A 13,236-nucleotide genomic window follows, 5' to 3' on the forward strand; every position below is an offset into this window, starting at 1 on the left:
AGGGTCCAGTACCTGTCTAGCCTCCAAGATGGGAACACTGTCTCATCATCAGATCTGAAGTGAGTGACAGCTTCTCTGAGAGCCCACCACAGAGGGCTGCTACAAGATGGCAAACTGGTTTCTGTTACACATCTTAGGCAGCACCAGCAATGGTTGATACAGAGCATACTATTTTGTCCTTCCCCATCCAGAGCTCTTCTGTGCTCCTGGTGTGTGACTGACAGAGGTTGTCTTTGGCTAGCAATGCCCCTGGTCAATAACTGAACCACTGAGGCTCTCTATGAATGAATCAAGTGCCTGTGTTAATGTGCTGAGTACAGAGCTCTGCACAGGGAAACCTATCTTTGAATGCACCCAAGACACAATGTCCCAGTATTGTGCAGACTGTGGCAGGGTACTGGCACCCAGGGGAAGAGACTGGGGGTACTGGAAAACACCCTTAGTGCACAGGGCATCCCCATGACAGTTACTTCTTTTCACTATCCAAGGACAAGCCTCTGAGCTAGGACAGAGAGTGTCCTGGGACAGGGAGTGTCCTGGGGCCTCTGCCACTATTTGACTTCCTATAAGACCTTGCTGGGGGACAGAAGTACTATTGCTTAAAAACTGTTCCTAAACTAGCATTTTGGACACACCAAAGTAAACGGCTACAACACAGAAAGCACTTAGAACAATGTCCCACACAGCACAATGGTCAATGACTATTACACTCTGCTATTATTCAACATTCTCAAATTATGTCGCACTCTGTCCAGTCTCTGTAACTTAGCACTCTCTGTTCCTTCTGTCCTGGATGATTTTCTTCCTTCTGTTGCCTGGTGAACTTCCTCATCACCTCCTATTCTCCTTTGGAAGGGGAGAGTCATGTGCTCTCTCTCCCATAACCCCTTCCCCTAGGGCTTCCCTAAGAAGCTAGCCCTGAAGTCTTCTCTACCAGACGGCTCCTAGGAAGGAGGTAAAACCAGTGTACTGGGTTCAGGTGTCACCAAGTCGCAGGCCACAGCTGGCACACAGAAGGGGACATATGCAGAGAGTTGAGAGGGAGCAGCAGTTCCTCTTTATCTACATGAGCACATGGAGGGCAGGGCATCTCCAGTCAGGCTCTGCCTTGTGCTGCTGACTTAGGTCTTGGTCCTGACTTCCAAAGGCATCACAGATGCTCCCCTACACAAATTCCTACGGCCCACTGATCACCTTGCACATAGGTAAGACTGGATCCCAGGCTCTGACTCTACCTGCTTAAACATCCTCTTCATCACCACTCACCATGGACACTAATGCCATGACAGGACACATTGTTTGCTGTGCCCACTGGCCTGTGTGTGTGTTCTGGGCACAGTCTTGGGAGCCATGTGACCTTCTTGGGAAACCTTCCAAACCCCAGATTCAGTCAGGGGCCTTGCTGTGAGATGTTATAGCACTATATACTTTCCTGCCCAGCATTAATATGACTAGTGGCAATGCAAACATGGGAACACCTATACATGGTCTGTCTTCACACCTGCTGCAGGCTGACCAAGTGTCCCTACACTCACACAAACACACAGACCCCAGGTCCCTCAGCCTGAGACTGCTGTTGGAGATAGCCTTTAAAGAGATCAAGTTACAATGAGATTGCTAATGTTAGTTCTAATAAAATATGACTGGTGTCCACACATTAAGACAGATAGAGAGATGTCTACATGAAGGCACAAAAGAAAGGACATTTGTAAACCAAGGAGAGACTAGCCTTGCCCACTCTCTGATCTTGGATTCCCAGCTCCAGATTTCCAGAGCTGTGAAGTGTTCCACCAGTGATGTTGTGGAACTGTGGTGCCTGACGTCAGGTTTACTACCCACTGGAAGCTCCACAAACACAGTCACCCCAATTGTGTTGACTCTGGTAGTCCCAGAGCCTGGCAAGGGATGACACAATGGGGACTCAAAAGCACTGCAGGATAGATGGAGAACTGGCTGTCTTTGAGTGCAGGCCCTGTATTTTAGTTGAACTGTGTGCTAACGGTATGCAGCTGGCTATACCAGACAGTGGTCCATGTCTCTGCTGTGGACCTACCTGCTGCTTCCTAGCCCCAAGAAGAAAGGCACAGAGAGACAGGGCCTCTGGTGACTGCTGCTTTCCTTTGTGAGAAGGCAACGTTATCTGTGGCCCCCTGGGCTCCCTAGCCTTACCTGAGGTGTGGCCAAGGAACCCTACTTTCTGGCTTCAATCAGGGTTGTTCTAGCCAAGAAATTACAAACCAAGGTGATAACCTTTTTTATCTCATCTAAACCTTCCTTCATGTCTAGCCTCCTTTTCCAACCCAGGGTTCTAGAGTCACAGGGAACTATATGAGTCTGTGTGCTATCAGAGATGGGTCCCTGTAAATATGTGGGGGTAAAAGATTGAGGATCATAATGCATTACTACAAACAGACCCCTTAGTGCCTCCTGTACCATAAGGAACTACACACAAGCCCTGCCTGTAACCTGTGCACTTACCTGTTCAACCTCCCAGTATACTCTGGCCAATGACCTCCAGCCCATGCATACTTAGCACAGCAACTCAGACACGCAGCCCTCAGGCACCCAGTATACGACACCTCCCCAGACCTCTCACACTTAGGACCCCTAGACCTGCAGCCCTCAAACACTCCCACACCCAGCTAATCTCCAGCTCAAGCCCTCATACACCTTGCATGCCCCAGATCAGGCCGTGTACATGCCTGGATATTTATTAGCCCACTGTCTGTCCTCTCCCACAACAACCTCCATACCTCTAGTACTAAGTGTTGACCTGATACACAGTCGGCTTCAATAAAATGCAGATTGTCTAAATACACACATGACCTAAGGGATGACTGCATGAAAGAAACAGAGGCTTCACTTCCAGAAGCAGGTGTGCACCCTGACCCAGCCATGACCATGACCCTGAGTCTGATGGTCTCTACAATTTGATGGAATCTACTGGGCACCAAGGTGCTGTGCCAGCTCTTACAGGCTTCCCCTTCCCCTTCTCTGAGCTCTCTGTAAGATCAATACCTACTTCATGAGGAAGCTGGGGTGTGTCCAAAATAGTAAATAGTGGGATAAATTCAACCTCAACCTTGCCCCTGTGCAGACCCTCTCAGGACTCAGGCTGGCTTCCTAGCCAAAGGCTAAGGCTAGCAATGCTGTCCTGACTGTGCTCAGGCCTGCCATCTCTCACACTGCACAGGTGCAACTGCACTCACCAGGGATGTGGATCTTGAACTTGCCGCTCTGGCCGAAGGCACTGTCGATGATGCCCTGCTCTCCTGTGGACAGCTGCACCTTAAGCCCCACAAAGAGCTGGATGTTGGTCTCCTTTTTGAACAGGGAGCGTCCAATCACGCTGTAGTCATCCATTACCTGTCCCCACATGGAGAAGAGGTATTAGTAGTGCATGCTGAGACCTGACTCGGGGTGGTGATGTGCTGTATATTGTATACATATATAATGATGTATACAGAGTAGGGAGAAGGTCTGAACTCATTACTACTAAACAATCACTATATTCCCTTAACACAGGCACTAAGAAGGGTCAACAGTCAAGCAACTTCAGGAGTCCCATGCTAAAGCCAAGATACAAGTTCAGAGAGTTCGAGGGGCAGAAATGACCTTGGGTCATATTCCCTGCCTCTGCCTTCAGGGGCTCCTGTGGCTCTGTAGAGCAGCAGTCCTGGCTCTGGCTTCCCCACCTAGGAGAGCCTAAGGAGCAGCCCTGACTTTCCATCCTGCCTTCCCCTGCCTTGGTTGAAGCTTTTCTTTGCTTGCTGTGTTGTACCCACTACCTGTTCTCAGCCATCCATCTCCCCTATATGATGCTCCGTTAGTCTGGTTCCGGACAAGATTCCGTATGGTCCCTGGCCCCTGCTGCCTTGCCAGGTCATTCCTACACATCCCTGCCAGGGACCTTGGCTGACTCCTCGTCTCTTTGTGGGTACTCAGGCTGAGAGAGGCACATGTGAATGAAGCTGTTGGCCAGGGAGCATCCTGAATGGATTCTACCATGAGCTAGCTGTCTTCTCCCATGTATGTTCCTGAGCCCAGCCTGGCTGTATCTGTACCTAGCCTGCCAGAGTCTTGTCACTAAGGTCTTTATCACAACTGGCAGTGAGACCCCTCCTTTGCCTGGCTTGGTTCTTGTCCTCACCAACCCACTCTGCAGAGGCTGTACTTAGCCACTGAGTCAGACCCTATTATAAGAAGTGCCCCCTCATCCTGGCAACTGATATGGAAAATGCACCCACAGCCCTCTCAGCCTCGTCTGGTAGCAAAGGCCTTGGATCAATCCAAGGTCCCAGCCTGCATGCAGAAAAATGGTGCATGGCTCCCACTGGCTACACTGTGACCACAAAGAGGAAAAGGTATGAAGGACACAGGGCACTGGGTGGTCAATGAGCAAAGCTGTGTGCAGGAGAGGTACATGGAATCAGAAGAAGCTGCTGCCTCAGGGGAAGGGTGTTGAGTGCCTGGAGAATGTATCTTTCCTACATTCTGACCTTTGAAATGAATGAATGACCTGTTCAAATTTCAAATAAAAAATTAAGCCAGGCAGTGGTGCCGCAGGCCTTTAATCCCACCATTTGGGAGTTTGAGGCCATCATGGTCTACAGGACAAGTTCCAGGACAGCCAGGGCTACACAAGGAAACCCTGACTTGAAATCACCCTCACCCCCCACCAAAAAAACAAACTAAAACCAAAACAAACAAAAAATAAAAAATAAACAGGGAAGTATTTGTCTTTCACTCTAACCATGCAAACCTATTCTCTCTTGATAGTCATAGTAGAGACAGTTTCTTCCAGCCACTTCTGGTGGCTGCTCCCTTCTGAGGTGTGTGCCATTGGGCTGTTTCTGCTAAGGTGCAGAAACATCTCAGTGCTACTAAAGATGCCTGGATCTGGCCATGCACCATAGATGGATTGTTTTGAAAAGTAGAAACTGTCTCATTTACCCTAAAAACCTTTTGGAAAAACATATCCCATTCTCCTTGATTCATAGCAGCAGATAAAAGGCACCACATTCCTTCTCTCGTGGTGATTGATGAATTGGATACAAACAATGATAAGAATTACAATCTCCACTTGCGCGGCCCTCTGTAACTCACAAGCCTCTTTCCCACACAGCAACTCCTCCTTTCCCTCCGAGATGACTCCAGCACGCTCCCCCAGGAGAGTCCCTGCTCTTGGAAGGAGTGTCTGTCTACTCAGCTCTCTGAGCCAGCAGTGTCAGCCTTCTTCCCACTGGCGTCCAGGGAGTTCCACCCATCAGGCTTTATGAAAGCTGCACCTTGCTACCCAGCCTGGACATCTCTAATTACAAATGGCACAAGATGGGAGCTTGCTGTTTCACAGAAACCCATCCCCACGACCACAGAATGGTCACTGTAGAGCTGGGTTCCCTGCCCAAGAGGGCAGGATCCGTTACTGTTCACCCCTGCAGCCTAGACTGGCATGCCTTGGATACTTAGCTTAACTGGCCTAATGACTCTAGTTTGAGCAGTCCATGTGCCCATGGCTGAAAGTGTTCAAGTCATGATCAGTCCTTGCTGCTATGGGCTGTCATCATGTCTCCTCTGGGCCTCCCTCCTCTTCACTGCCTTCAGGAACTTCATCCTATCTAAGGGTGTCATATTTGAGGAGCAGCACACAGGGATCTGGCCCAAACCAGTTAGGCCCTTTGCAAAGTCTATGCTGAAACCCAGACCAGCAGTCAGCATGATATAGTTCCCTTCCACACTGAAGCAGTGGCTAGAGTGCTACTCAGGATGCTCAAGTTCATCGGGACAGATGCTGCCTACTCAACTCAGAGCTAGCTGTCCAGTGAAGCTGCAGGCCTGACTTCCGGCACATAGAGCTGGGTGGCATGTATAGTAGCAAAGACCTTCAGAAGGCTCCTTACTGGCCTCTCTCTCAGCTATAAAATGGTATAAGTCAAATCCACAAAGACAGTGGTGCTTCCCTCTTTCCACACACCACGTCCTAGCCAAGGGGAGACTATTTCCTTTAACAGCAGGAGAATGTCGGCCGGGCGGTGGTGGCGCACGCCTTTAATCCCAGCACTCGGGAGGCAGAGGCAGGCGGATCTCTGTGAGTTCAGAGGCCGGGCTGGACCGATAGCCTCTGAAACAATACAGAGAAACCCTGTCTCGTAAAAACAAAACAAAAACAAAAAACAAAACAAAAAAAAAAACAAAAAAAAATGTCAAAAAGCTTCAGAACTTTCAGAGAAGTCGCTGAAGTCAGTTTTAGTGGAGGGTAAAGGGCTCCACACTCGCTATGTTCTTGTCTGGCTGACCAGTGGTGGGTGAGCCACCAGTCCCGTGGGGCAACTGGTGTGTGTGAAGCCCTATTCATGGACCTACATTATCACAACATTTTTATTTGTTTGCTATGTAGAGCAGGCTGACCTTGAATTCAGAAATGCCCCTGCCTCTGCCTCCTGAGTGCTGGGATTAAAAGCATGTGCCACCAGGCCCAGCACCACAGTATTGTTTTAAGAATCCAGATCAAGGTGTAGAGTTAGTGGGCTTTTACTGGCTTCACCAGAGCAACAGAGGCTCCATCTTGCTGGCTGCCTTCAATTCTGCTATGGCAAGAGTGGCAGCCAAAAGGATTTAAAATCTTAAAGAAGTGTCTCTTTCATTCCTGCTTTCTTGTTTTATGGCCTGGCCAGAAGAGATACTAGCACCAAGTAGGTTCACTGTGTCCTCTACTAATCCCCATGTCTTCATTCCCAAGTGAGGTTAAGCCCAGGAAGGGTGGAGATGCACTTCAACTCCTAAGTCCCTGTGCATTCTCTGGATACTATTGGTCATGCCTGCTCATAGCTCCTACGATCACTTTACATCGTGTCAGCCCCACATAGGAGACTGAGGGTGACCTAGGGTGGCACTATGAGTGTAGTTACTCCTGAGGACAGTGTTGGAGAGCAGAGGAGGCCATCAAGCCCATTTCACCACAGGCTGTCAGGTGGGTGCCCCTCCTGGTGCTCAGAGCCCAAGTGGTGGTGGTTCTGACTACTCTTCACAAGACCTAGGGGGCAGGGAAGATGTCACTGCTGTGAATGAATCCAGCATGTTTTTTTCTGGTGTCTGGGTACCCCTGGACCAACGCTAACTGGATGACTCAGCGGTAGTGCTGGAAGCCCGGCCCAGGGGTGCTGATCAGCTTCAACCCTGCTTGTCCCAGCTCAGGGACAACGTTCCCTATGGTCAGGAACTCTACTTCACACAAGTGGTCTAGAGGGAGGGAGCAGGGACGGAAAGTGGAACCTGCCGCCCAGCACCCTTTCAGGTTGCCCTGTTTAGCTGCGAGTGCTATGGCACTCAACCCAGAGCACATCAAAGAAGCCCAGTGGCTCAACTCACAGACTTGCAGTGAGAGAAGACTGCAGAGAGCAGACACCAGCACACCGCAAGGAGAGCCTTGCCAGAGCAGTTGGAGGGCTTGAATTCTGAATCAATCACTGATGTCAAACTGAAGGCAATGCCTATGGTGTTCGCTGGTGGCCTTGTTCCTGGGGACAATGCTGAATACAGGCCAGCGGTCACAATAGCTCAAGTGGGGACTTTCACTGCTTTCATGAGTAATTTGCTTCATCTACCCGCCTGTGGTGGCTGGAAGGATCAAGCTCCCTCAGCAGTTACAGCTGTGCATCCAAGTCTAGGCTCTTGCTGCTATGCCAGGAGAGTCCCCATTGTCCCCAGCTTTTGAGCAGGGACTTGGCTGCTGGTGCACATAATTATGTCATTACATGTGTCTCTCTTCCAGGGCTTAGTTCCCAGGATGAGGCTTGGGAATTGCCCAAGTTCTGAAGCCTCGACTCGTTCACCGTGCAGGAAGGGAAGTCACTACGAAGAGTTGAGCCAGGCTCCCCACTACAGTGAGGAGGGAGGGCCCTGTGTTCCCAGAAGGGAAATGGTTCTAGTTGCTTTAGTTCTAGTCATGTCTGTTATAGCATCATGGCCCGGGGCAGGGGACTTCTCCTAACCTCAGTGTTTTCATGACATAGGTTGTTAGGATAAGAACATTGACACTGGCCAGAACACTAAGACTTGAGAGCAGAATGACCATTAGAACAGACTCAGCATTAGCAAATGTTACACTGAAGTGGGGGATGGAGGGACATGTGAGGCAGATGACCTAACATACCCAGAAAGCCCAGATGCAGTGATCAGGACTTTTGCACAGGAAGGAGGACAGGACCCACACTCAGTATTCATGGTTAGCAGGGTAACCCTGGTACCTCCATCTCTCCCTTCCACTCTGGACAGTATCGTGGGAGAAGACAGGGACCAGCAGTCAGGAGGAAGGAGCCCCTTGCTATTGCACGGCGCCCTTTACATATCAGCAGAAAACTCTGTCCTCTTCCTCCCCACCGCCCCCAGCAGCATGGCCTTGTGGAAAAGCAGAGGTCCTGGAGTAACCAAGAGATAGGGCTGGTTCTTACCCCACCACTGTAGCACCCAGGCAAGCCAGTTCACCCTGCTGTACCTCAGGATCTGCTTCTGTAAAACCAGAAACAGTCCTTTGCTTCTCGAGGTTGCCACAGGGATAAGAAAGGGTTTCTGGCACCAAAGTCTGTGAGCAGTGAGTAGCTTCATCATAAGCCCTGTGTGAACCCTAGGAAAGTAAGTTAGCCTGCATTGGTCTCGTCTCATCTCAGAACCTGAGGCCTGGGGTGGGCCAGTGACGAGCCTCACAACAGGCGCTCAGGCTCCTAAGGTGGTTGCTTCCCTCAGGCCAAGCCTCCTTCCTCCCTGAACGTTCCCTACCTGTTCTATAGGTGCAGCCATCACCTGAGTTCCTCCTGGGTAAGAGGTCTTGTCGGGGCTAAAGTGGTCCTAAGCGATGGTTCCCTGCCAGCTGCCCTCCCTCCACAGGGCAAGGGAGATGAGTATTTTATAGAGCACCGACTACATGCCAGCTGCCTCGCCCTTCTCACATGCGCACTCCACTCCCCATCACAGCACTCTTACAGAGGAGCTGGGTTAGAGGAGATATGTCAGCCACACTAGTCTGTGCCCCAACCCAGTCCTAGTTTCCAGAGCCAGCTGTCCACCAAGTCCAGTCACCTGACCTGAATGCCATTTCCAAAGTGGAGCTGGGCTCCAGTCATCAGACTCTGACCCTGGAATCCAGGAAAGAGGCTGGGGCTATGGTCAGGTTAGAGCACTGGGAGCCTGTAGGCAAGAAAAACATGACAGACTGAAACACCAGGAAGCAACATCCTGCATGGATTGGGGTGCTGCAGATGACCTGCACAGGACCCCCAGGCCTGGGCTGTCCCTGCTCAGGAAGAAGCAGGTAGTAGGTTCCCTTGGGCCCTGGGCAGGGTTAACAAACCATCAGAAGTGGAGCTAAGTAGAGCCAGGAGCCTGAGGCAGTGCTGGTCAGACTTCAAAGCTGGCCAGTGCTCCTGGTGGCGTCTGTATGTTTACACTTGGTTGGGTCCATGCCTCAGGCTCCTGAAGTCAGCCTGAGGCCTTTCTGATTGGCGCCATGGGGCCAGACCTGCAGTAGCCAGTATGCCTGTCTTGATCTCCCCCCTCCATCAATGGGGACAGCTTCTTGCCACTACTCAGCCTAGACCCAGGGATGTGTGCCATGAGCAATGCTTATGTGAGCTACAGTCACGATGCACAGGGCTTAACAAAGGCCACCTTATGGCTGGCAAAGCACCAGTACTTTCCATGTTTGTTTTCCTATTCTTTATCCATTCATCACACCCTGGGGCCCACTTTAGTGCTGTGCACAGTGCTATCTGGTTCTGTAAGGGTTCTAGATCTAAAGAGATTGTGTAGTAGGAGCTGGCAGGACCTTTCTCCCATGTACCATTATTTGCGTGAGGCTGCGTGGGCAGCCACGTGCTGAGGACCACAGTGAGGCTGGAGGGGAGGATGGTGCTGAAGTCAGTATGTACTGGCCACCAAGCCTCACCTGCCTTACTTCTTTCTTGATGCCCAAGAAGCTTGAGCTGCTATGGAGGAGAAATGTGGCCCACAGAGCAGGTTCTGTCAGACAGGGAAGTTCTTGTGACCCAGATAAACTGGGATAGGAAGTCTTGAATCACAGGACATGGCAGGGCAGGTAAGATGATGGCTGAAGCCTCCACAGGACAGCTTCTGCAGGTCTAGCTCTGAGGTGATTCTAGCCCTGGGAACCGAAGCCACTCTGTTTCCAAGCCCACCCAATCCCCTATTCCAAGAAGAGGACCTGACCTTATCACTGGTGCTGGCTGGGTGGCCTGGCTGAGGGCTTCCCCAGTGATTCGGTCTTTGCGTCACAGAAGCAGCTCCTGGACCTGGAACCCTCCATGTTCTTCCGTGTCTGACCAGTGGCTCTTTAGCTGATCAGCCCCCACCATTCTGTGCTTGCTCCACCTTAGGTGGAGTTCTGTTCCTCCTCTCGCCTCTCAGTTTTCCACCCCATCGATGGGCTTTTGTCCCTGCTGGCCCACAGGAAGGCCCACTTTCCTGGTCTATGGATCATAGCTGTGTGCCTAAATCTGTATGTACCAACAGCCTATTGAGGACAGAGCCCAGTTCTGCTCAGCTTTGACATACCCTTAGCAACTCATAATTTCTACCAGATCTTTACAAACCTACACTGTTATGGATCTAACACTTTCATATATATATATATATATATATATATATATATATATATATATATATATATATATATATATATGCCCTAAGGGAAGTTGGACATTTCATTTGAAATCCATACCCCATCTCCCTGGGTTCCTGTTGGGTTTTATTTTTACTGTATTTGGTATATGGTCCATGTCTGTAACTGTGCCTTTGTTACTACGTGCTACCCCTCTTTGCTTCATACCTGTGACTGCTCTGTTAAAGGTAACTGTCCACTCATTTGACCTTTCTGCTTAGTCTCCTGACATCCTTTATTTTTTACTTTTGCTTCTTAGACACAGCATGTCAGTAGAATTTGTGTTTTAACTCAACCTATTAGTCTGTCTTTATAGCTGGCATTTATATAGTATGGCAAGTTTCTTTTGTATCTCTGTCATCATTTCTTGGTATTATTCTTGTTTTTGTTAGTTTATCAAGTTCATTCCAGTTTTCCTTCTGTGAACAAGCATTGTTCCCACCTTTTCCATTCCATTCATTCTTTCTCTGCTCAAAATCTGATTGGTGTTTTGTGTTCTTCCAAACAGTGCACCTTCAAATGATCCCCCTACTCTGCAAATGCTATCCACTGCCAGATGGGCCAAATGGGCCAGCCCGTGGAGCACCTCAGAGAGCTTCCAGCCTGTCAGACTCCCCTTTCTTCCCCTCCCAAGTGACACTCAGATGCCTTTATCTCTGTGAGCCCCTACTCCATGGCCCAATTCCGGGGCTGCAGAGCAAGCCAAGCCAGTCAGCTGTGGCTGTGACCAGGGTTCCCTCACAGGAAGAGCACGCCTCAGCAGAGCTGTTTACCACGTAGACAAGGAACAGCAAACTGACCAGAGGGTCGGTCAGACTCTGCCTGGACCTGTTCTTAGATGGCTTGTGAGTTAAGAATAGCTTTTTTGCTTAATGAGCTGAAAAACATTTGAAAAGAATGATACATGAAAACTAAGCAAAAGCCAAATTTTAGTGTTCACTAAAGGAAAGTTTTATTTGAACAAAACCATATTTAGGTGCAGCTCACAGCTAGTTCTGGGCCTTACTAGCAAGGAAACAACTGAGGCAGAGACTGAACTAGGCATTCAGGGACTGCAGGAACATTGATGGCCAACAGCCCACTACACCCACACTCACCTAGAGATTTGTTTGTTTTTGTTTTCTTGAGACAGGTTTGCAAAGTTTCTCAGTCTTTCACTTTCCACTCTGTACTCTTTGGAAGGAACTCATGTGCAATCTATACTTTAGTGGAGAATAACACTTAATTTAAACTTTGCAAACTTTTCTATGTAGTCCAGGCTGCCCTGGAACTTGCTATGTAGACCAGGCTGGCCTTGAACTCAGAAATCCTCCTGTCTCTGCCTCTGGAGCGCTAGTGATTACTGTTAGTAGTGTGGACCCCTCATGTGAAAACAAGATGAAATGGGATTCAAAGGGTGCACTGTGGGACTCAATGGGGTATGGGGCATCATCTTATTGGGTCCATTGGCAAAGCCCTGTGCTTGTAATTATTTATGTTAATTCAACATACCTGACATTACAATATTCCTATCTCACAGAAAAATGATGATTAGAAAAATGAGAACATTTAAAATAGTATATTCTATCACTGTAGACACAAAATAATTAAAAATGGGAATGAAGCTGGTACCAAAGTTTCTGGGTGGCTCATTTGTTAGCTAGGCAAAGAAAGCCATTTACTAATGTTAAGTTAATTAAATTGTGTTTGATTGCACCAGTTGAAAAAAAAAGTATCCAGAGAAAATAAGCTTATTTAAGATGACTAGATTTGGAGTAAGAACAAGTGTTCAGGCTGGGCCCAGGTACCAGTTACTCTGAGGAACTCCCACGTGTTCAGGCACCATCTATAGGCAATAGAACAAGCACAGCAGAGACTCTGTGCTCCCAGGTGTCAAGCACTGCCTGCAGGACCTTGGTTAACATTATTTTGGATACTGTGTCTATTTCAGTCTTAGCCTCTCCTGTGTGGAAGCTCTTGGGCCTCCTCCTTGTGTATACAAGGCTGACATAAGCACAGGAATGCCATAGAACTGACTATGAAAGATGACACCTTTATGGGCAGCAGGAACAGAGGCCCAGATGCCTTCGTCCATGCTCAGATGGTAAGAGTCCACTTACACCTATCTACAAAGGTGGGGTCTCTCTTTACTAGCAACTTAGGACATCTCAGGTACCTGAGCTGACTGAGTGTTCATAGGACAGGGCCAGTGCACCAAGTCTGCCCAGTACTGCAGAGCATGGGGTGGAGGTCTGCCTGGAATATCAGATTTAACCTTTGTAAGATGACCTGACCATCCAGAGACTTCTTTGGCAGAGGCATACCTCGGAATATTTGTAGTCAGCCAGAATAGTCAAGTTTGAGAGTTGAGGACTTTTTTTGTTTGTTTGTTTTTGTTTTTGTTTTTATGAAACAGGGTTTCTCTGTATTGTTTTGGAGGCTGTCGGTCCAGCCCGGCCTCGAACTCACAGAGATCAGCCTGCCTCTGCTTCCCGAGTGCTGGGATTAAAGGCGTGCGCCACTAGCGCCCGGCGAGGACATTGTTTTGTCTTGCAAAGACTACCTATGCACACACTCCACTCTTT

At 49.1% G+C, this 13,236-nt stretch overlaps 1 protein-coding gene across 1 annotated transcript in view; it reads right to left on the reverse strand.

The window, feature by feature from the left end:
- The window catches only part of Eefsec (eukaryotic elongation factor, selenocysteine-tRNA specific), a 199,641-nt gene that overhangs the window by 21,936 nt on the left and 164,469 nt on the right, over positions 1-13,236 (reverse strand). The window contains exon 6 of the mRNA XM_040737773.1: positions 3,210-3,366. Within this exon, the coding sequence (XP_040593707.1) occupies positions 3,210-3,366 (157 nt within the window). The remainder of the gene's footprint in view (positions 1-3,209; positions 3,367-13,236) is intronic.

Source organism: Mesocricetus auratus, unplaced genomic scaffold (genome assembly GCF_017639785.1).
Source record: "Mesocricetus auratus isolate SY011 unplaced genomic scaffold, BCM_Maur_2.0 Super-Scaffold_100676, whole genome shotgun sequence".
Classification (NCBI taxonomy): domain Eukaryota; kingdom Metazoa; phylum Chordata; class Mammalia; order Rodentia; family Cricetidae; genus Mesocricetus; species Mesocricetus auratus.